At 43.2% G+C, this 24727-nt stretch overlaps 1 protein-coding gene across 4 annotated transcripts in view; it reads left to right on the top strand.

The window, feature by feature from the left end:
* APP (amyloid beta precursor protein) overlaps positions 1 to 24727 on the top strand; it is a 279838-nt gene that overhangs the window by 252834 nt on the left and 2277 nt on the right. For 2 of the 4 annotated variants that reach the window (XM_088481633.1, XM_088481636.1), the window contains 6 exons: positions 7945 to 8073; positions 11868 to 11967; positions 13542 to 13763; positions 15887 to 15940; positions 19878 to 19960; positions 22599 to 22745. In XM_088481633.1, coding sequence (XP_088337759.1) covers positions 7945 to 8073; positions 11868 to 11967; positions 13542 to 13763; positions 15887 to 15940; positions 19878 to 19960; positions 22599 to 22745 — 735 coding nt within the window. The remainder of the gene's footprint in view (positions 1 to 7944; positions 8074 to 11867; positions 11968 to 13541; positions 13764 to 15886; positions 15941 to 19877; positions 19961 to 22598; positions 22746 to 24727) is intronic. The other 2 variants (XM_088481634.1, XM_088481637.1) reach the window with 1 other exon arrangement.

Here is a 24727-nt window from a genome sequence, read left to right as displayed (position 1 = left end):
TGGAAGTATAAAGCCCCAATCTGTGGTCATTGGTGCTGGGAGGGCTCTGCGGATCTCTACTGACCAGGCTTAATTACTTAGCACTGTGATGAAAGAACTGCAATTACAGGAAATAGATGATATTCATAACCTGTAAAATAAAACAATTAAAATAATCATCTACAGATGTGTCCACATACATCTATGCGCTTATCGCACGATATAGGCCCCATTTAGCTTGTTGTGGACCTTGCTACTTAGCCGCTCCAACGGTGGGGCGCTGCATACCATAATTTGCAGCCAAACCTGCAAAAATGCCTTTTTCGGAAGTGTTGCCGCTTACCGCATATGCACCAAGACTGGAATGCGATACATTTTGGAGCTTGGACCCGGTGGGTAACGCCATCTTTAGATGGTGTTACCCAAAAGCCTATGGGCTTCTATTTGCATTTTTCTTTAAGAGGCATCCAATCGGATCCCTCTCAGCACTCCCCGTGGCACGTGTGTTACTTGACACATGCGCAGAAGCACTCCTAGTTCCTAAACCTAGAAGTCCTTTTATCGCCAACGACGACTCTAACCGGGAGAGCGGTCCTTTGTGATACATTATGCTTGCGATGAGTGGTGGGATGCATCACATTCAAGATGTGATGCCATCATGCGTCCCACCACAAAACACCAATCCTAAGAACCAAGTACACCAAGAGCGAACTACAGTACACCTAGCCTCAATATGCCATGCGGAGCAAGATGCAAGTGCAGGTCTGATACAAGTGACCGGCGGCATGTATGGTTATACTTAATATGCGCCTTTATACTAATTAATTTGCTACAAAATACTAATCCTAAGCACCTATTACACTAGAAGCAAGGTAAAGGTGCGTACACACTGGGCGATTAGGAAAAACAGTATGATTACGACGTCATAATCGTACCGTCGTTACTGTTCCCCTGTAGTGCCTACACTGAACGATCAGTCATTCAGTGCAGGCACACGCCATCATTCCTGAACATGGCCAATCTGTCGTTATCGGCAGATTGTCCATCGCCTGAACATATAGGACAATGTTGGGAACGACCAGCAGGAGCGCACATCGCTGGTCGTTTCTGACATTATAGTGCACGATTTGTGCACAATTACTGAGCGATTGCACGATTACGATGTCATAATCGTGCAATCGCTCAGTAAAATCGCCCAGTGTGTACGCACCTTGAGACGCCCAGTGTGTTTAAGAAGGCAAAAGACATGTCCAGTACAAGCGTGTTCAGCCACTTTATACTAATTCCTTTGCTGCAGAAAAACTAACCCTAAGAACATAGTACACTGGCCCGTATTCAATTGCCGGCGAAAAGTCCTGGACTTTTCGCTGGTTTTGCCGCCGAAAAAGTATCGCGCTCGTCCTCGCTTTTCGCCCTATTCAATTGCAAAGGACGTGAAATCGCATCCCGGCAAAACTCAAACATGCGCAAAGTGCTGTCAGATTTGGGAAAATCAGCCTGACACCCCCCCCCCCAAAGATGCACTGACATGGGGAATAACTATAGATACCCCCGAATAGCCCTGCTGAAGGTATTTGGGGTGCTGAAATGCTCTCAAGAGCTGCTAATTAGCGTCTTTGCACAAGTGGTGAAGAATAGCATTTAGCAGTTTTTTTTGGTTAAAATAAGTAGTCCCAGCAAATTTGGGGTACATGAAAATGGGTGCTAGCATGGTTAAAAATCGCTAAAGTAATGTTGTTAAAAAAAACGCACCTTATGCAAACACCTGCAAACAAAAAAACACCTGGGGCATGCTTGGGGGACCCCCTGAAATCTATCTCACTAGTTTTTAAGTTTGTCCTCCAACTTTGTTTTTGTTTTTTTTTGCCCACAAAACGAAAGTACTTTTTTGGGGTGATCTAAAGTATTTTTTATTTTTTTTTGACGCAGTGTACCTTTGGGGGACTGTCCCAAGCCTGCTGGTGTGTTCCTGCAACTTTGCACCCAAACCTCAAATTCTGCACTTTTTTCCGCCTCCATTCAGAGGCAAATCTTTTCCGCTGGTTACCAGGCGTAGACTTTTTGCTCCGGCGAAAAGTCTTTGGAATTGAATACTGGGATAAGTTTCCGCCTGGCGAAATTACGTCATCGGCGGAAACTTTTCGCCGAAAACGGCTTATCGCAGCTAATTGAATACGGCCCTATATGTGGACTAAGACAAAATTGAGGAAAATGTGTACAACACGGGAATTTCGACATACGGGTCTCTTCATATGGCACAAAAAGAATAGATGAAACATAGAATTTGACGGCAGATAAGAACCACTTGGCCCATCTAGTCGGCCCCATTTTTGCCCTTATGAGAACCTCAACCCTAAGTGATCCTTAGTTCTCTGTAAAGATATCCTTATGTCTAGCCTAGACATGTTTAAATTGCTCTACTGCCTCTACCACCTCTGACGGGGAGGCTATTCCACCTACACACTATCCTTTCTGTGAAGTAATTTCTCCTCAAATTTCCCATGAACTTACCTCCCTCCAGTATCAGTGCATGTCCTCGTGTTCTAGTACTTCTCTCCCTCCTGTACCTTGGTTAAGCCCTCGATATATTTGAACGTTTCTATCATGTCCCCTCTTTACCTTCTCTGCTCCAAATTATACATATTAAGATCTTTTAGTCTTTCCGGATAAGTTTTGTGATTTAGGCCATGCACCATTTTAGTTGCCCTTCTTTGTACTGTCTCTAATGTATTTATATCCTTCTGGAGATATGGCCTCCAGAACTGAACACAATATTCTAGATGAGGCCGTACCAATGACCTATACAGGGGCATTATTACTTCTTTATTCCTGCTGCTGATTCCTCTCCCTATGCAACCAAGCATCTGACTTGTCTTTCTCATTGCTTTGTTACATTGCTTACCTGCCTTTAAGTCACCTGAAATAGTGATTCCTAGATCCCTTTCCTCCTCTGTAGTTACCATGATAGTGTCATTAATACTATAATTAGCCTTTGGCTTTTTGAGACCCAAGTGCATGATTTTGCTTTTTTTTTTTTTGCATTAAACTGTAGTTGCCACATTATGGCCAATACTTCTAGTGTCATCTGATGGATGTCTATCACATCCCATGAATATAGCGGCATGGTAGCTATTTACAATGTCGCTCTTGTAAGTAGTGTTTGACCTGCTGACTGGAAAGAAGCCCCCAGGGATCACTGCGCACATATCACACATACGTCTCTCTGAGCTCTCAGGTTTATGCACATATAGTTGTAATCCCATTAGCACTATAATTTGCAAAGAATAGGGGAGAAAAGTATGTATTTTCCATTTCCACGAAGACACATTTACATACGATCCGTTTGTGCTCACAATGGGGTAGATTACCGTGCCGCTATAACTCTTCCCGCTTCGCCTCTTTACCGAGGCGAAGCAGGAAGCACTACCGATGAGATGTATAAACATCTCATCGGCCGGAGAGGGGGAGCGTTAACTCCCCCCTCCGGCGCTACCCACTAGAGACAGCAGCGCATCAGCCTAGCGCTGACGCGCTGTGTCTCTTCCCGGCTGGCTCCACTGAGCATGCGCGGGATCTCGCAAGTATCGCGAGATCCCCGCGTGCAGCCTGGAGCCGACAGCAGGGAAGCGCTGTCCCTGCTGTGGAGATAGGGCAGCGCCAGGTTGTAGCTGTCGATAACATTATGACCGTTCATACATAGCTCTCTGCCGTCCCTGTCATTTACCACCCAGACCCCCGATCATACATCGGGGAGAAGCGGTATCAGCGCACATAACGTGCGCTGATACCGCTTCCGGGCTTCGTACATCTCCCCCAATATACCTTATATGTTTCTCTAACTATAGAGTACTTGTAACAGACGTTCAGCATCCATAGGGGGAGATTTATCAAACCTTCTAAAATAGGACTAGCGGAGCTGTTGACCCATAGCAACCAATCAAATTCCAGCTATCATTTATCTTGTACATTCTATAAAATTATGGGTATAGTCTCATCTGTTGCTATGGGTAACTCTGCCAAATGTCCTCTTTAGAAGGTTTGAAAATTCTCCGCCCTGGAGTGAGCGTGTCCCGGGTGAGAACGGGCAGCGCGGAGGGCGAATTGCCATGCCGCTACTGGCTTTTCTGTGCTGTTCAACCGGCAATTAGTCCCCTTTGAACTAGGGATGTGCAGGCTCGGATAGGTTCGAGTTTGCACGTGGAGTTCGGATTTTTCCCTCCAAAAAAACGGAACTCAGAACGAGGCAAAACGTCATCTTACATGGACGAACATCATCATTCCTGGACAAAAGACCAGGAATGATGATGTTCGTCCATGTAAGATGACGTTTTGCCTCGTTCTGAGTTCCGTTTTTTTGGAGGGAAAAATCCGAACTCCACGTGCAAACTCGAACCTATCCGAGCCTGCACATCCCTACTTTGAACCTAATTGGATGTAGCCCATAGAATGTTAATGAATGCATTTTTGCTTCATATGTCAATAACTTCCTTGAGGGTCTGCCCAGTTCTTGGCCCAATTTAGCCAAACATCAGGAACCATGCAATATCTGGGGCTTGCATTGTGCTTCTGTATAGTAGTCAGCACTTTACTTTACATTCATTTAAGTTAGTTTATATTCTGGATATACCTGTGGTGATATATACTGGTGTGATACATGTGTAGCTTGGCCGCCCTTATAACTATTGTGGCAGGATATACAGCGGGTAAAATAAGTATTGAACACGTCAGCATATTTCTCAGTAAATATATTTGTAATGGGGCTATTGTAATGAAATTTTCACCAAATGTCAGCAACAACCCATGCAATCCACACATGCAAAGAAATCAAACCATCGATGTCCATAAATTAAGTTATGTGTAATAATGTGAAATGACACAGGGAAAAAGTATTGAACACGCTTACTGAAATGTATTTAATACTTCGTACAGAAGCCTGTGTTGGTAATGACAGCTTCAAGACGCCGCCTGTATGGAGAAACTAGTCGCATGCATTGCTCAGGTGTGATTTTGTCCCATTCTTCCACACAGACTTCAAATCTTGAATGTTCCGTGGCCTCTTCTATGACCTCTGATCTTTAGTTATTTCCATAGATTTTCAATTGGATTCAAGTCAGGTGATTGGCTGGGCCATTCTAGCAGCTTTATTTTCTTTCTCTGAAACCAATTGGGAGTGTCCTTGGCTGTGTGTTTGGGATGTGTTTGTGTCTTGCTCAAATGTCCACCCTCGTTTCATCTTCAGCATCCTGGTAGATGGCAGCAGATTTTTATCAAGAATGTTCTCTACATTTTTACATTCTTCCTTCCTTCAAACACATGAAGTATGCCAGTACCGTATGCTGAAAAACAGCCCCACACCATGATGTTCCCACCTCCAAACGTCACTGTTGGTATGGTGTTTTTGGGGTGATGTGCAGTGTCATTTCTCCTCCAAACACGGTGTGTATTATGGCACCCAAAGAGTTCAATTTTGATCTCATCTGACCAGACTATATTCTCCCATTATTTCACAGGCTTGTCCAAATGTTGTGCAGCAAACTTTAAACGAGCTTCACGAGTCTTGCGTGGAAAGCGTGCATACAGGCCATGGCGGTTGAGTGCATTGCTTATTGTTTTCTTTGAAACAATTGTACCTGCTAATTCCAGGTCTTTCTGAAGCTCTCCACAAGTTGTCCTTGGCTCTTGAACAACTCTTCTGATAATTATATTCACTCCTCTGTCAGAAATGTTGTGAGGAGCACCTGGTCGTGGCCGGTTTATAGTGAAATTATGTCATTTCCACTTCCGGATTATGGCCTCAACAGTGCTCACTGGAACATTCAGAAGTTTAGAAATCCTTATGTAACCAATGCCAACAGTATGTTTTGCAACAATAAGTTTGCGAAGGTCTTGAGAGAGCTCTTTGCTTTTACCCATGAGGAGATGTTTCTTGTGTGACACTTTGGTAATGAGACAACTTTTTATAGGCCATCAGTTGGGACTGAACCAGCTTATATTAATTTGCACTGACAAGGGGCAGGATTGCTTTCTAATTACTGATATATTTAAACTGGTGTCTTGGCTTTCCATGCCTTTTTACACCTCCCTTTCTTCATTTGTTCAATACTTTTTTCCTGTGTCATTTCACATTTTTACACATAACTTAATTTATGGACATCTATGGTTTGATTTCTTTGCATGTGTGGATTTCATGGGCTGTTGCTGACATTTGGTGAAAATTCCATTACAATAGCCCCATTACAAATATATTTACTGAAAAACATGTTGATGTGTTCAATACTTATTTTACCCGCTGTAATAAATAGAACAAATGCATGAACCCGAACTTCCTCAAGTTATAATGTGGCCACTTTGGGTTTCTGTGTCATAGACTCTTACATTGGGAAATCCCACCACCTCCCTTGGTAACTATAGCTTAGATACAGCTGTGTGTGCTATTTTGTCTCTTCAGATAAAGGACTCGGGAGAAAACATCACCAATAATGGGAAATTAGTGCAGTGATTTACTTTACCCAACCCCCTTCCCATCCCCTTCACCCCCACTGTTTTTGTTAGGAGAAGGTTAAAACTCTTGGTCATAAAGAAATATTGAGGACCTAGCAATTTGAAGGCCTAGTTACAGTAGGTCAGTTGATGTTAAGCTGTGTGCACCTAAAAACTCAAGAAGATACCAAACTCCTGCCGAGCTCCTGGGATTGTGTTTCTTACTTCTTCCTAATGCAGCCCATACACAGTGCACTTTTTTTGCACGATATGGCCGATTTAGATTAATCGTAACGACCAATCGTTACAGTAATCGTGCAGTATTTTTACGATGACTATGCGCGTCCCCGCCGTCGTAATTTCTGCATCGTAGATCTTATGGAAAAATGGTAAGATTACGACCTATCGATGAGACACACATCGTATGCTGTTTTGCTTGATGAACGATCCGATGTACTATGGACGAGGTCTTGCAAGATCCCTGGCCACTCCCCTCCTCCATTTTGCAATCGGAAACGACGCATCGTATCGTATGTACGTACAATCGTACACCTTTTGACCAAATCGTATAGAGAATTTCAAGGGAAATCGTACAACAGATCTTAACATTAGGAAATCGCACCGTGTATGGCCGGCTTAAGAATGATTGATAGTCATCAGCGAATAGGATCCAATCCCAGTGGCCTCCATCTAATCACAGGTGCCTCACCAACTGCTCCACGGCAAAATTAAAGAGGCGAGACAACAGCCACAGATGGTGATTAAAAAATGTAGGCATCTACCCAGGACGGTGACCTATGAGGTACCTCCACCGACACACAATGGCACATTTCCTTACCACCCTCACACATTCCAACGCTGCCTAAGCCTCCCTTATGTTACACAATGCTGACCTGCCCGTTTTTTTTTAACCCACCTGATTTTGAATAGATCAGATCAAGCATTAAATATCCCCTGTTTTCTCGACATTTTATAATTTAATTGTACTTGGGAGTTTTCAGTTGTGTTATAGGGGACTGTATACAATTGGTGTAGGGTTTCCTTAAAGATTGAGCATAGAATAAGGGGTATATTTACTAAAGTGAGAGTTTTTAGAGGTGGAGATGTTGTCCATAGCAACCAGTCAGATTCTACTTCACATGTAACTAGCACATTCTAGAAGATAATAGCTACAATCTGATTGGTTGCTATGGGCAACATCTCCACTTCTAAAACCTCTCGCTGTAGTAAATATACATATTTATAAGTACTTTACATATAAGTGTCAATTGTGAGTGAACTGCATAGAGGAATGGTAATCTGCAGGCAAGTATTCCTAAATAATCTGACCTCCATTACTTTTACTGTGTAAATGTTATGTGCATTTTCTTCCTATTCTTGCTTACATTTAAAAAAAAATAGCTGTTTCCTGCGGCTTCACCCATGATAAAATCGCGTCTGCCGTGCAAGTTGTATGTACTTATTTTACCTCCCATTATTTTGCAGCCTAGACATGTTTTCAACATGCTTAGGAAATATGTTCGTGCCGAACAGAAGGACAGACAACACACCCTGAAACACTTTGAACACGTCCGCATGGTAGATCCCAAGAAAGCTGCTCAAATCCGATCTCAGGTAAAGCGGTTATAGATCTTATTGAACAATGTAATAGATCTAGTAAATTCCGTGGAGCTTTTGTGAGATTATTTGTGCATACACACGATCAGATTTTTCTTCAGACCTGAACGATAATGATTTTAAAAATCGTTCATATCTGAAAGAAAAATCTGACGTGTGCAACAATGAATGATGCGCGTTCCCGTTTGTCAGATAATTATATCTGATATCTGATGTGTTTGCAGTCAGTTTTGGACGATTTCCATTCATTTTAATGCAGTCAAAAATCGTTCAATCGTTTGCAAATCGTTCGATCGTTCAGTCGTTCATCTGACATATCTGACCGTGTGTATGTACCATAAGAATTTAAAAAAAATAAAGGAAATATTATTTTGATAATTTTTTTTTATATCTTCCCAAGAGACATGAAAATAATTTTTAGTCATTGTTTCTTTTTCAGTTACTGTGCATAAATAAAATGATGTTTTGCATAGTACAGCAATGTTGTTTCAACAAAGTAAAAACCTAAACGTAGTTATGTGAATAGTAAAAAGGCAAAGGAGGACATATCGGGGGGTATTAACTTTTAAAACAGTGGTTTGAAATTGGCAGACACATGTATAGGTGAGAAACAACTATAAGCAGGGGCGCCGAGAGGGGGGGAGCGGGTACAGTTTGCCCGGGCTTCCAGGGGGCCCGGGTCCGGCGCCGCCCCCCCCTCACTTCCTCCCTCCCTCTGCAGTGCTGGGCTGCAGTGGGAGTTGCTTGTGGCTGCTAAGCAGCAGCCACAGCAAAATCTCCTATGCTTGAAGGGGGGAGCGATCACACTGATCGCGCCCCCCTCTGGCCTTGCGCCGGGCTGAGGGGCTCACAGCGCCCCCTCCCCGGCTTGCGGCGGCGCCGCAAAACAATCTTTTTTTTTTTTTCCCCCACGGGGGCATGGCCACGCCTCCCACGATTAGGCCATGCCCCCTCTTTACCGGGGCTCTCTAAGCCCCTGACTATAAGAGAGGATTATTTTTCCAGCAGGAGGCAGTAGAAGAGTCAATTAACAACTTCATAAATATTACATTAACAGTTTAGGGGGGGATCGGTATGAAATCATCGACGCCGCAAGTCCGGCACCAGTGAAGATCCTGACTGTGCTAAAGGTAAGTACTAACTAACCCCCAACTCTCCTTTAGGGGTGCCTAACCTCCCTCCCTAGTGCCTAAACCTAACCCCCCTTTCTCCGGTGCCTAACCCTAACCTTCCCCCGGGGGTGCCTAACCCTAAACCCCACCTTCCCCTACCCTAACCCTCCTGGGGGGATGCCCAACCCTAAGTCCCCCCTGGGAGCCCCATACCTAACCATCACCCCTCCGCGGCAGTCCATGCCCGGCTTACCTTCAATCGGTATGCCGGGCATCGAGCTCCCGGCATAGGTAAAATGACAGGCGTCGGGATCTCAATGCCAGTCATTAGACCCTTGCCGGTATTAGACAGTAGGGAAGCCGGCGGTCGGCATTTCGACCGTCTGCTTCCTGACTGCCTCCCATTTAGGGATATGAATGAAAAATAATACTGAAAAATAATTATTTCTTATAAGTGTATTAAAATGCAGTTGTAATTATTTTTAGGGTTTATTTTATTATTATTATAATTATTATTGCAACAACTCAAATTCACTGTAGTTATTTATCTGTACTATTTTGTTTAGCACAGAAGGTCCCAGTTATTTGGATTTTAATCTGTGCAATTCTTTTAAAGTCCTATGGTGATATTACTATGGACCACCTTATATTTCACAGTGTGAGGATTTTATACCTACTCAAAATATTTACCAACTGTATTGGTCAAATAGCCTTAATAGTGTCTGAAGACTGCTGAAATGTCCTGGATTACTGAAGTGTGAGCCTCCACTCCCCCCATTACATACGGTGTCCTACTATAGTAATGAGCTGGTTATACCTGCCTAATTGGTCAGCAGAAGTGCCCAGAGCTCATAGAGAGCAATTCTCTGCGATGTGGCTCCGGAACAGTTGAGAATGCACTGCGTGGTGGTGCACAGGAAAATGAGCCAAGATTTCTTACCGTTCTAAGTGGTTATGTGCACAATCCGATGTGGCCCCACAGATTCTACTGACAGCATAGGCTGTCCTAATGAACCCTTTGCAGCTGGCTAGCTTACAGATGAGCATGTAGTGATATGGCAGCAGGAAAGTTTGCAGAGGTTACAAGTGGCACCTATAAGAGTTAACTGGAAGGGAGTGAAAGCAGCGACTGTGCATAGTACGGACATAGATCATTGTTGCTCTAATGTGCTATTGATCTATTGCTGACAGATTTATGCATTGAACATTGGAAAACGGATGACTACTGCTGGCGTGATTGGAAAAAAAAAAGAAAAAATGGCTTATGCTGGTATATTTCTTGGCCCTGAGTCAATTTGAAGATGTAATATAACTGAAATATATGACTGGTGATAACGTTTTGCCGTTAATCTGTGCACCTTTTGGCGTTCAGATTATATTGCGTACCAATTACTATTCATTTATTAGGCATAAAAGCAGAGAGTGTGCCTGTGCTTCTAACCTAATTCAGTGGGTGCAGACATATCACAGCTATCACATCACAGGGGTGACTGATTTGTGCCATTCAGATCGGCTAACCAGCTGTTCTGCCGAATATTCCGGCCAGGTTCATACTACTGTACCTAATGTAGCAAGAACAGTGATTTCGACTGTTTCCCAGACCCCCACTGCCCAGAGATGGACCCCTGCTAGCTGTGAAACATTAGTTTCAGTGCTTTCCTGCCTTTAGCTATGGGGGTGTTTATCTACATTATGAGTTTCCAAACATCCAAATCCGCTTTGTACAGAGACTCTCTGCCAAGTGCACTTCACACGTTTGTCACAATAAAATAAGTTACTGCAGTTTATATATAGCCAACTGTCTGTAACATAGATTGTTTTCAAATAGAGCTTGGGCTTGCAACCATCACCATGTGTGAATATTATTAGATTGTCTCCCTAAGCAGTAGGGATTCCATCTTGTACATTTTGCTGTGAACTTGGAGGTTTTACTGTGATGATGGTGTTGAGGTAACTGTGGAGGTTTCCACGCCTTTGAGTGAAGGTCATGTTTAGGGATGAAGGAACTTTCTATAGGTGGGATTATCTTCCCACAGCATTACGACATGTTGATAATCGTTCTTCAGTCTGCAGGTGTACAGGTGATGCCCATAAACCCTAGGAAGCCCCAGGAATACGGTTAGGCAATGGTCATGTTTGGCATGATGAGGCAACATATACCGTTATCCAGGGTATCAGCGTTTCCTAGCATGACATTTCTTAAAATCAGACATCAGTTTACTGTCCAGTCGGGATGGACACTTTAGCACCCTATACATCAGGGATGGGCCCGCAGAGGCATTTGGTCAGGCCCTCTGAGCTTTTCTTTGCTGGCCTCATCTGGCTAGCAGGTGCCTAGAATGGCACCCTACAGCCAGAATCTATGCAGCAGTGTCACCTGGAGCGTCCTTAGGACGCTTCAGACGGTCACACCGCTGCCCTTACAGCTCCCCGGAGCATCCTCAGGATGCTCCAAGCATTGCTGTAATCACCGGCGGTTGTGGCCCCGCCCCCTATGACGTCACATGGAGGGAACGTGGCCTGCACCGGGCCCACAAATAATGTTCTAAATATCAAATGGCCCTCGGCAGAAAAAAGGTTCCCCACCCTGCGCTTCCTCATGTCAACCAGTTGATTTATGGTTTATGAACGTGAGGTCAGCTGTTAATGCCATACCTTATACACGTATGACCTGTTTAGGTGATGACACATCTCCGTGTGATAAATGAAAGAATGAATCAGAGCTTCTCCCTTCTGTACAAAGTACCAGCAGTGGCCGAGGAGATCCAAGATGAAGTGGGTGAGTCATACCATTTTCTTAACATCCGCAGGTATCTAATTAATCAGACGGTCTTCGTTGGTGTTTTTAATTTTTTTTCTAATGAATTGCATGGCAATCTTGCCAGTAACATCATCTTTGCCCTGTATTGTAACCTGGCATGATATAGATGGAGTATCCTTGGTTTGAGGCACTAGCTTGACCCGGATTATATTTATATATATATATATATATATATATATATATACACACACACACACACACACACACACACACACACACACACACACACTGTGTTTCTGAGTGAGGTTACACACACACTGTGTTTCTGAGTGAGGTTAGCAGCTGCTGACAAATTGTCCCCCAAGTTGGTACATTACACCAGGGCCGAAGCTAGGATTTTTGTCACCCGCGGCAAGACAATAATTTGGCGCCCCCCCCCCCTGGTAATTCCACAATAGTAATGCCCTCTGCAGCAGTGCCCCTGTAGTAGTGCCCATATGGTAATGCCCCTGTAGTAGTGCCCATATGGTAATGCCCCTGTAGTAGTGCCCATGTAGTAGTGCCAATATGGTAATGCCCCTGTAGTAGTGACCATATGGTAATGCCCATGTAGTGCCAATATGGTAATGCCCCTGTAGTAGTGACAATATGGTAATGCCCCTGTAGTGCCGCTTACACAAAAAAAACCAAACAATACTTACCTTAAACCCTGCTCCTATGTCCGCCGCCCGGCTGCTCCTCGGAACTATGGGAGAGACGTTATGACGTCTCTCCCGTAGTGCCCGTGGGGAGAGCCGGAAGCTGGAGTTCCGTGGCGCAGCAGGGAAGGAGCCGGGCGCCCGCTGGTAGTAAAATCTCAGCGTGCGTCCGGCTTGGAGCCCCCTGCGGCGCCGGGCTGGAGGACACTGGCGGCGGGTGCAGTGGCGGTGCATGTGCACCTCCAGCTCTCCCCCCCCCCCCCCCCCCCCCTAGTTGCGGCCCTTATTACACACACCCAGCGTCAGTACACAAAGCTTATTCACTACTCATTGCAAGTCTAAGTGCAGTGTTAAGGCCATTTTGTGGCTGCAGTGCCTCCTGATACATCCTGTATTATTTGCTCGTGTACATTTAGATGTGATTAGAGATCCTGCTGTCTTCCAGGCATGTCTTCCCATTTATTCGAGAATATTGGCTCATTAGATGCTTCTCTATCGGCTTAATCTCTCTGTGGGAATTCCTGCAGAAAAGAAAATTCATTTACCAGAGTAAATCTGCACTGGCGGCTTTCGTGCAATAGTCATTAAACGCACACACTCAAAGGGAAGGGATGTGGTTTAAACGAAGATAAAAATCTGCTCACGAAGAGAATACGTTTCTTTATGGGACAAAGCCAGCACGGCAGCACCACTCTTTTCAATTGTTATTTTCTTCTCTCTTTTTTTTTTTTTTTTCTCTTTGGCAACTATTTCTCAGGTTTTTTTTTTTTCTTTTGTTCGTCCCAAGTGTTCAACACATTGAGCGTAAAAATTACAGCCACACCTTAAATCGTGACCTCGACATATCTCTAAAATGGTGGCTTCATCTTAACATTGGCTTCTTCCCACTTCTAGATGAACTGTTCCAAAAAGAGCAGAACTACTCTGATGATGTACTGTCCAACATGGTCAGCGAACCCCGGATCAGTTACGGCAACGATGCCCTTATGCCCTCCTTAACGGAGACTAAGACAACTGTAGAGCTTCTTCCAGTGGATGGCGAGTTCAACGTAGATGATCTTCAGCCTTGGCACCCATTCGGTGTAGACTCTGTTCCAGCAAACACCGAGAATGAAGGTAAGATTAAAATGTGGATTGTTCCCGTAGCTTTTGACCTGCATGTTTAATAGAGATATTGCTGCATGTTTCTATGTGTTTTATACTGTTATGCTTCAAATGTCCTGCATGGTTATCCACTAGTAATCGTTAGACCAACACTTGACACCTAAGTGAAATTCAACACCTTACACTAATAAATCATTTTGTTGATGTTTTTGATTAAAACTTTTTGGTAGATTTGATTGAGTTAGAGTTTCGCCATTGTTCTGTGTGTATTACACAGATACGTTATATTAAATGGTGCAGTATGTTATTTGTGGAGACATTCAATATGATTTACGTTATACTTTTTTTTTTTTATGCATTTATAATGTACTCTATGGGGGGATTTCAATTCAGCGTGAATTGAATAGCGCCAGGAGGGAGCTCCTTGAGCTATTCCATTGGCCACGCTGTTTAGTTCGACTAATGATTTCTCTTCACACCTTCAGGAATCTGACTAAAGTTCCAGTCGCGGGGCTGAGTTCTGGCTTAGCGAGGTGCTAACAGGCTCGTAGCCGGCACTTTAGTCAGAGAGTGCCGGTGAATTGGATAGCTCCGAGAGCTCCCTCCTGGCGCTATTCAATTCACGCTGAATTGAATCCCCCCTAATCGATTAAGTTAGAAATTCAACCATCAAAAAGATGTTTTGTAGACGTTTTGTAGGTTTTCTTAAGGGGCACATCCACTAGGCGACAATGAAAAGACTGATATGTCGTTCAGTGTAGGCGCCCTCCATCATCCCCAAACATGGCCAATCTGTTGTTTATCGGCAGATTGACCGGCATGTTCGGGCGATGATTGATTCCGACATTTTAGTGCCCAATTCATGCACGAGTAATGGACGGCTGAAAGATAACGATGTCATTATCGTTCAGTCGTCCATTAAGATCTGCTACTAGTGGATGTGCGCCTTTAGATGTACTTTTATTTTCTTTTTATAAGTACCTGAGGTGGTGTCTTGGATACGGTAATAGCCCATTCCATACAATTTAGGAGGAGTGAAATGCGTTGTGTCTGAATAAACATATATTTATTTCTACTTTTGGTAAGTCTAATACACATACCACATATTCTGCAGACATTGACCTTCCAGTATGTGGAACATGATGCAGTCTATGCTTACAGAAGTTGTGCACAAATATTCCCCAATAAAACATGTTTCACTCATAGTGATTGGAGTTTTCCCACCTGAGTAGGTAAATAAATATATGTATATGCAGATATGTGTGCATAGATATACTTATTGAATATGTAGTTATAGGTGTTTCTATATCCGTTGGCTGAAATTCTATTTGACATGTTATAAGCCTGTTTGTGAAAGATTATGTTCAGTTTGCACATTTCTGAGTATAGGAACCTTAAAAAGTTTTTTTTACATTTTCGTTTCATTATAAGCTGGTGTAAAATGCAGCGATTTAACAACTGAAGCTTCTCTAGTGTGACGGGGACGCCTGGTTTCACAGTTACTGCTATATATCCATGGGGAAGCTTTGGCTCTGTTAAATGGAAAACTCCACAATCTGGAATGCCTGCGTTATAGGAGAATCCTATTCTTCCGGCAGCTTGGTTTCTTTTTGGTGGTATTAGATATGACAACAGATTGTTGTATAGATACCAGGACTGGGGAGATGGAGTAGTAAAATAGAGGAGTCAGAGTTAAAGGCTTGGGGCATACGGACTCCACAGCACTGATAGGTAGTGGTGAGTCCTGCACAGACCTGAGATAATCTGCTGTTGTATATAAAGGCAATAAAACAAAGCACATCTGCCTGGGGAGGAAAATTATTTTGAAGATAGAGATCCCCTTTAATGTTGTTTTATATTTTCACTTCTTCACCGGTGCTACAATCAGCACAACCCATGGTACAATAATGAAACTAGTACTGAACTGTAAATATGGTCAGTACAGTGACTGAATGTAGATGCCCCTTACTCCACCCTCCTTTATTTCTCTCTGTCCTGTCTGTCTGGCAAATTAACCCCAGTGGCACAATGTTTCTGCCGTCATGTTCTTTTCTTTCGTCTTTTCCTATCCATTGAGCAAATTATGTATTGTTACTTTTATTTGCTTGTTTTTTTGTTTTGCTGCACGCGCCCAGTTGAACCAGTTGACGCTCGCCCTGCCGCAGATAGAGGACTCACTACACGACCAGGTATATAACTGGCTTTGCTTTTGTCTTTCAGTCTTTGGCATGGTGTAAGCTTGCATGTAGTTTGTTGCCTTCGGTAGGCTTGTGTTCATGTTATACCTTGTGCTGCTAGTATTTATTATTACGCAGCTGACCAACCATAGGTTTTACCATCCACCTAGAAGTGAATACATTTTATACAGACTTGACCTCCTTCCACTTGATTTACAATTTTTTAGCTCTGTAATGTAAAATTAATGTCATTGTTAAATTCTCCATTATCTTAGTATACTTTTATATCCAACACCTAAAAAACAGCATTATTTCCATGGCCTCTAGTTTCCTCTCCCAATCTGCAATTTCACGTTTTCTACTAAAGAGCGTTTTTTTCAAAAGTGAAGGTGTTGCCCATAGCAACCAGTTATATTCTAGCTATCATTTTATAGACCTTACCAGATAAATGATTGTTAGAATCTGATTGGTTCTATGGGCTAAGCCTCCACTTTAGTAAAGTCAAGTTTAACATGTCATTCATTCTCTGTAAGATCATTCACCTTCCTCCTCCACCTACGCGGTGCCGTTCACCTTCCTCCTCCACCTACGCAAGGCCATTCACCTTCCTCCTCCACCTACGCAAGGCCGTTCACCTTCCTCCTCCACCTACGCAAGGCCGTTCACCTTCCTCCTCCACCTACGCAAGGCCGTTCACCTTCCTCCTCCACCTACGCAAGGCCGTTCACCTTCCTCCTCCACCTACGCAAGGCCGTTCACCTTCCTCCTCCACCTACGCAAGGCCGTTCACCTTCCTCCTCCACCTACGCAAGGCCGTTCACCTTCCTCCTCCACCTAAGCAAGGGCGTTCACCTTCCTCCTCCACCTACGCAAGGCCGTTTACCTTCCTCCTCCACCTACGCAAGGCCGTTAACCTTACTGCTCCTTCTCTGGTAGGCCATTCACTTTCTTGCCCTCAGCAGTGGCATTCACTTTCCTGGCCCACTTATATACTTACCTAATATGCAAGTCTTTCTGGGCCACTTCTGGAAAGCAGTTACCCTTCCTGTCCCACCTCCGTGAGGCCGTTCACCTTTCTGTCCCCACCACCGCGAGGCTGTACACCTACCTGCCCCACTTCCGCAAGGCTGTACACCTTCCTACCCCACCTCCGCGAGGTCGTTCACCTTCCTGCCTCACCTCCACGAGGCCGTTCACTTTCCAGCCCCACCTCCACTAGACCGTTCACTTCCTGCCCCACCTCTGCGAACACGTTCGCCTTCCTGCCCCATCTTCGCGAGGCCGTTCACCTTCCTGCCCCACCTCTGCAAAGACCTTCACCTTCCTGTCCCATCTCCAAAAAGCCTTTCGCCTTTCAGCCCCACCTCCAAAGGCTTTTCACATTTCTGTCCCACATGTTCACCTTTCTGCCCCACCTTCATAAGTCCATTCACTTTCCTGCCCCACATGTTCTCAATACCGCTAACTGCTCTTAACAACCCATACTAACACATACAAAGCTTGCCGTAATGCTCTCCTCAACCTCCATGTTCCATCACAATTTGTCATGTAGTGGAAGAACATTTCCATTACAAAAATAAAATGTTTCTATTTTTTCTCCCATGAAAATGCCTGTCTGGATATTCTGCCATTATTGTGTAGTGAATGACGTTGTCTCATCTAGTCTGCCTTCCATTTGTAGAGAATACTCGGGAACGCAGTATACCATTATTTCTTCTTTTGTTTACCAGAAACAATTTGCAGACTCTGTGGTGCCTATGCAGTAAGCACTGGAGAGGGTTAAAGTGTTCAAAGGCAAAGTACCAACCAATCAGCTCCTAACTGTCACTTTACAGGCGGTGTTTGAAAAATAATAGCTAGGAGCTGATTGGTTGGTATTTTATGTCCATCCACATTATCTCTTTCCAAGGCTTAGTACATAGACCCCTGAATGGAACACCAATGTTGCCTTGGTCGATATATAGAGGTTTCTATATGAAGCCATCACCTGTCGCTTTTGACCAGCTTTGTTGTCCCTTCATAGAAGACCTATTCCTTCCTAATGCAACAAATTTTAGTACCATACAGTAGGCCTGATTCAGAGTTGGGCATTGCTGCGTCCACTCTTGCATCTGTTGCCGGAGTCATGACTGCAATAATATGCAAATGCTAGTATCTGCCTTCCCCTGCTGTAGCAGCCTGTGTCTGTAGCAAAGGATTTGGACGAAGTTATTTCCAAAAATAAGAGACCACTTCCGGGCATCATTTTTCAGATGACTTTAATTCATTGGTTTGCTCATGCCCTGTCCCTTTAATTTCATTCATTGCATTATCTTTCTGCCCATCCGTCTTTGCCTTTCAGCCATATATTTGTATCATCAGGCAGAGGTACTGCTTGTTGTTGTCCTGGTATACACCACCCCACAGCTCAGCTCTGCACATCGGATAGAGTCGGATTTAGGCATATCCAGTGCACCCAGAATACACACTACTGCTTGATGAGATAAATACATGGCTGAATTGAACACGAGCAGAAAGAAATGTTGAGTTGCAGAAGGCCGTGTACAAGTTACGAAGCTAAAGTCAGTTGTAGCTGGAAACGGTTTCTATAGCAGCACAATTCTGTAGTAAGCTGAAGCTAATTAAATTGAATCAATGTTTTATTTTGATTTTCCAACTCCGTTGTTCTTTGATGTAATAACCCCAGTAAATGCAAAACAAATAAAAGGCTGAGGCGTTTTAGGGCACCATCTGGTTGGGCTGTTGACATTCCAGCCCATACGCGGAGATGATGAACAATGCGCGGCTGTCCGTCCCAGCGAGCACAGAAACCCCCACACTGTTCCAGCATATGCAGCACTAGTGTATCCGAGCCTGCCAAATCCACGCTTCATTTCCCCTTGTAAATGGAGGGGACGCACTAATAGAATTGTTATGACAACTAATGCACTTAACCCCAGACAGAAAAACATCATATCTTCAACGCAGCAGTTTGAAGTCAGGAGCGTTTTGTAGTGTCAGTAGGGGGGGAGGGGGGGCTGTGACCTCTGACCTTTAACTCAGCCACTTTGTTGTGTAGGTCTCGTGCTTTGACCTTAAACCATGGGTATAACTGAAGGGCATTTGCACCCATTCAGATTTGCTTAACTGCATCTTGATCTCTACATATATGCGGAAATGCACAAATTTTGTTCGCACTTTGTTAAAATGGTTAATTACGCTAATTTTGCAGCCAATTCTGTATCATATCATGTGCCCCTAATCTCCAATGTGAATTTATTTGAGTAATGTTTTATTATATCAGTCATGCTGCATTGGCCTACAGAGCAATGTGATTTATCAGACCGTGCTTTGGCCAGTCTGCGGCCAGAGCCAATGACCCCTTCTAATGCGGGTGGCAAGCCACTCGCCCTGGTTTCCGTGTGGAATAAGCGTTAGACTGCTGGCTCTGACTTTAGAAGCAAAACGAGCAAAAATGTACCATCTGTTTGGAATAATATTATTTATTTATTTTTTTATTATTATTATTTAAATTTCATTTTTATTTTGTGTTCTATTCTGGTCAAAAAGGCAGAAAAGCAGTGATGAAAATAAGAATGACTTCTAATCATAAATATAGTAATATAGAAGTGAGCAGTAAACATGGCATAAAGTGTAATGGCTCTTCTTATTGCCATGGCCCCGGTTGGTTAATTTTGTTATATATATCAAAATAACCATATTTATAAAGAAACTATTTGCTGGTGTTTAGGCTGTAAGAGTCTATGAGGCATTCTGTGTATGTAACAAGTTTTATTACATTATTTAAGCAGTATTTAGTCATAAGTATTACGATGGAACTGAAAAGCAGGGACCACGCTAATTCCCAGCAATATAACAGGGGAACGCGGCGTAGACGCGGTCATATGAGGCTCAGTAGGAAGAAGCATTTTTGTGTGCGGTGTAATTATGCTATTTCTCATTGTAACAGGATCAGGGCTCACTAACATTAAAACTGAAGAGATTTCAGAAGTAAAAATGGACGCTGGGTATGAAGTGCACCACCAGAAACTGGTAAGAGAGTTGTGCATGGTTATTGTATGTAGGTCATAGCTGCTTATTGTCCTGGAATTTCCACCATTTTGTGGAACCTTCCTGGGGGATGTGGGCGGGGATTTCAGAGCTAGGCCTAGGGAATAGAGTACAGATAGAACAATGACATATGTCAGATTGAAAGTTATATATAAAACTGAGAATGTGACATGTGCAAAGTCTGGTACTTCACTGCAAGTCTTTTTTCAGAGATGCAACGAGATCTCATAGATGTGCACTGTGTCTGGCCGGACCCATTTTGTATGGTAACAAGCAGGGCAAAGATTGCTGGAGAGGTGACTTACTGTAACACCTCCCCAGTGACTCTCTTCTTAGTACATTTCAGCACTAAGGCATCCTGCTTTGCTGCGCTAAGCAGACGTTGCAAGTTGTTCCTTACTTTGAGAGAAGGGCAATGTTTGTACATTGACCCACATCCTATCACTGTCTCTGTGACATTAGCTCACTAGGATTTGTTAATATTCAGTTTAATCTGTCCTTTTCTTCCACCCGGGCAAAGCTTCCTGGGCCACCAGCTAAAAACACAAGCCCACAGTGTAATGGTGCCACCACCAGGCATAGTGTAGGGCAATATGTCACTGGCTTTTTTGGAGAGTTGCTTTGTATACTTTAGACTTTGACTCTCCTCACTATATGACCACTGACCATTCTGTTATTTAGTTTTGGTGTGAAGCATTTGGTGTAGATCATTACTTCCTGCAAGTCCTTTGCGGTAGCATATATTGTCTGTATGCTCATCGGCCTAGGTTATGAGCTGTCCTATAAGAGACTTTTTTCAGATATCGACATGTCATAATCAGGTCCCCTAAGCTTCCATTCCCAGTAATGTATAAGACAGTAGAGGTTCCAAGCTGGAAGTATTTGCACATCTTTGTGTATCTGCACCTCCCCGTTCCGCCCCCCTGGTGCTTTGTACCAGCCAGTCTTTATATTCTAGTCCTCGGTTTGGGACCTTAAATATTTTTTTTACATTTACTTGGAACTGTAAGGGAACCCAGCTTGCAGATACTACATTCACTGTTTTTCTATATGTTAATCTGTAAAATAAAAGTAGCCAATAAATAATTACGCAAAAATACGTCCCGTTTATGTTTGTACCCCGCAGAGCCTGTGCTAGTTTGTTTTCACTTCGCTGTACAGTAAAACATACAATTTGAACTGGGATTTCCATCATTTTGCATATAACTGTATATACAATCAACAAATACATATGCAATGGCTATAATTATTCACCCCCTTTGACATTTTTCATATTTTGGCCCAGAGTGATATTCTTGTTGTCATGCGTTAGTGATTTTAAATGGTGCTCCAACCAATAGGCTCCTAACTGTCATGTATTTGAAAATCATTAGTAATTATTGATAACAAAAAATTCAATCAATGATAAATCTAGGCCTCTGTCTTCTTACATTGTGTAATAAATACGGGATTGCTACGGAATTACTACTACTAATCAACATTACGTCAAACAATAAAAAAATATATATATATATATGTATTTTTTTTTTTTTTTTTGGAAATGTCATGTTCAATCGCATAAACTGGATTAGTGATCTAATCATATTATATATATATATCAGACTGCTTTTCATTCCATGGGGACACTGGAGTACTCTGGGATATATGAGGTGGTTCAAAACGCTGCAGGTAAGGCTCCTCCTTCTCTACCCCCCACTGGCCAAAGGCACCTCAGTTGTTTTTAGTGCCGATACAGCCTTCATTCATTTTTATTTTTTTTTATACTTTGGGGGCGGACCGTTGGAAACCCTTTTGATCGCCCCTTTTTCACTGGCAGTCCGCCTCCATCATGGGAGTGTCTCTATTTTCAGAGGACAAATGAACTTTGTCCTGACGATCTTTTTGTCCTTTACGACTTCCATAAGAGAGGCTAAGCAGACCATTGCTTGATGGATTACGGCGGTAAGCCGTCAAGCCTGCACTTCAGCAGACCGACCTGTACCTGACCGAATTAGATCACACTTTGCTAGGTTCATAGGGGCTTTGTGAGCAAAAATACATGGTGCTTCCACTGAACAGCTTTGTAGTTCAGCTACCTGCTCTTCGGTACATACCTTCACTAAATTCTATCGATTGGACATCTTTATGTCCAGGGATGTTAGCTTTGGATATAGGGTGCTTCGCTCGGCTCAGGAGCGTTCCCTCCCATGTGGACAGTGCTCCCCGGAATACTCCAGTGTCCCCTATGGAACAAAAAAGAAAACAGGACTTTTGGAATTTGCCATTTTAACATTTTCTTTGATTTCCATGGGGTACACTGGACATCCTACCTCAATGCTTCTTTTTCCTTATTCCTTTGTGTTAGATGTTTGGATTTTTAGGTCCTGTTTTTCTGTTGAGTGTCCTGTTCACAATATATTAGTTCGTTCTATCACCTCTCCTCCTTATTTTTATTTTAAATTACCCAAGTCTCCTCGAACCATCTCAATACATCCCAGAGTACTCCAGTGTCTACCATGGAATCCAAAGGAAAGGATTTAATGGTAACTTCCAAAAATCCAAATTTTTTTTATTATTATTATTAGTGAGGATATTCGCTTACTGAATAAAAGGAAAAAAACATTTTATCTCCTTTTTCCAGGTATTCTTTGCAGAAGAAGTCGGTTCAAACAAAGGAGCAATTATCGGTCTAATGGTTGGCGGCCTTGTCATAGCCACGGTTATTGTAATCACTCTGGTGATGCTGAAGAAGAAGCAGTACACGTCTATCCATCACGGTGTAGTAGAGGTGAGCGCAGGACTGTGGGTGAACTTGGCAGTAGAACCTCAAAATTAGCAGTCACTGGTTTGTCTCAGTTGCCAGTAGACAAATCCGGCAGCACACTCTCCATTGTCAAACTGTATACAACAATAGCACGCAGGTTATGTGTACCAGATTGTAAACCTATTTTTCCTGTTAGAGTAGCAGCAATAGTAGGTACTGATAGAAAATACGTAGCGGGAAGGTCACGGCTACTGTCATTCTATATAATGAAAGGATGAAGCTTCATCCCGGTGACCAAATACTGCTACAAATCCTGCTTCACCTGCATTAGAAATGTGGAATTCATTTTGGCTTCCGCTCCTGACACTCTTGGCTCAAAGTATTGGTCATTTAAGTTAGGATTACAGAGGTGAGTTTTTGTCGCAGTCTCACTTAAAAATGTGTCTGACTATCATCTACTTCACTAAAGATTTGTAATAATTTGAAATGCAGATAAAGTCCTATGAGGATTTTTTTTAAGCCATTTGCACTACACCCTATGGGTTGTGTTCAGTCCAGTTTCCCCAAATCATGCTTTACAAAATCCAGATAGTCAGTGATATTTCCTTGTAATATATAATGTTAATTGGGTCTGTTAGTAGCAGAGCACATATGACGCTGACTCCTGGATAGAACATCTATTACGTGTTCGTAAATATTAATTTTAGAAGAGATTTAGAGACAAATGGGTCTATTCATGTAGAACATAAAGTGGCTACTAAAAGATTTCACTATGTATCGCATCACATTGATCCGATATATAGTGATGTTTAGTAGCCATTCATGTACACTTACCTCTCCGACGTCTTCCTGCGGTGTCCGGCCCTCCGCGATCTCCTGGACGCAGTGAGAATACAGGTATATCGGGAGCCCAATATGCCTGCTTCTCACTGTGCACGCACCGGCGTCCGAGTGCTGCAGGTCTGGTCAGACCTGCTGCAATGGGCGCTGGGAAAAGGGGGCGGAGCCTGCGCCGGGTGCCAGACAGAGATCAGGGAGGTATGCAGCTTCCCCTTCCTGTTCGGCTTGCGGTACATATTACACCATCCTCAGGTGATGCGATGCAGGTATGGAGCGGGGGTGCCGTTGGAAAAGTAATTCACCTCTCCACCGTAAACATGCTTCATGAATAGCACGAAGCAGAGAAGAGCCCTGATTCCAGCCAAATAGGGCTCTTCTCTGCTTCATGAATAGACCCCACAAAGTGATTTCCAGGTATATCTGTAAGGTCAATAAAAATATATTTTTAATCCTGTTTTAACTCGTTAATATAGTAGATTCCGAGTAAATATTCTCTCTCTACTGCATTTTAAATACAAACCCGACTTGGCAGATTTTCTGTATAGTCCCAATGTAAGTTCTGTCTTATCGCTGTAGCAGTTTCGTAACTGGCAAATAAATGACTGCATATTGTAGGGTCATCTGCCCAAAATGCGTAGCTTACACTCTTGCATATAAGGGGGGAGGGGGGGGGGAGTGGGAGTAAGCTGAAAAAAAGATAACCTTACCCAGTCTTAAATCAGCCATAAATAGAATGCCAAGACATCTTGCAGGTAAGTGTACTGTTAATAACTTGCACAAACATGACAGGGCCAGCACAGCATAGAGTCTGCTGCGTCAGAAGAAGTGAATGCAAGTACATTTTTAAATATCTGTCCCCATGGTACATGTTAAATTAAGCACTTTGGGTGGAGACCCCCTTTATTGGGGAAATTACAACTTATGTTATAGTAAGCAGAACACAGAGGGATTTCAGAGAAGGTGGTTTTCTAATAATGGGGAAAAACTAAATCTCCCTTAAGATCTATATAATTCAGTCTCTAAGGTTAAGCACCAGCAGTATATCTTTAGATAACATGGATACTTGACCCTTAGGTTTGTCCATTCCTGCTCTAGCCACGTGCAAGGTTCATGTTGTACCTACGTGTTTTACCATACTTACAATTTGTTTTTGGGGTTTTATTTTA

Source organism: Taudactylus pleione, unplaced genomic scaffold (assembly GCF_031769625.1).
Source record: "Taudactylus pleione unplaced genomic scaffold, aTauple2 ptg000276l, whole genome shotgun sequence".
Lineage (NCBI taxonomy): Eukaryota > Metazoa > Chordata > Amphibia > Anura > Myobatrachidae > Taudactylus > Taudactylus pleione.
This window is presented reverse-complemented; position numbering and strand designations above follow the sequence as displayed.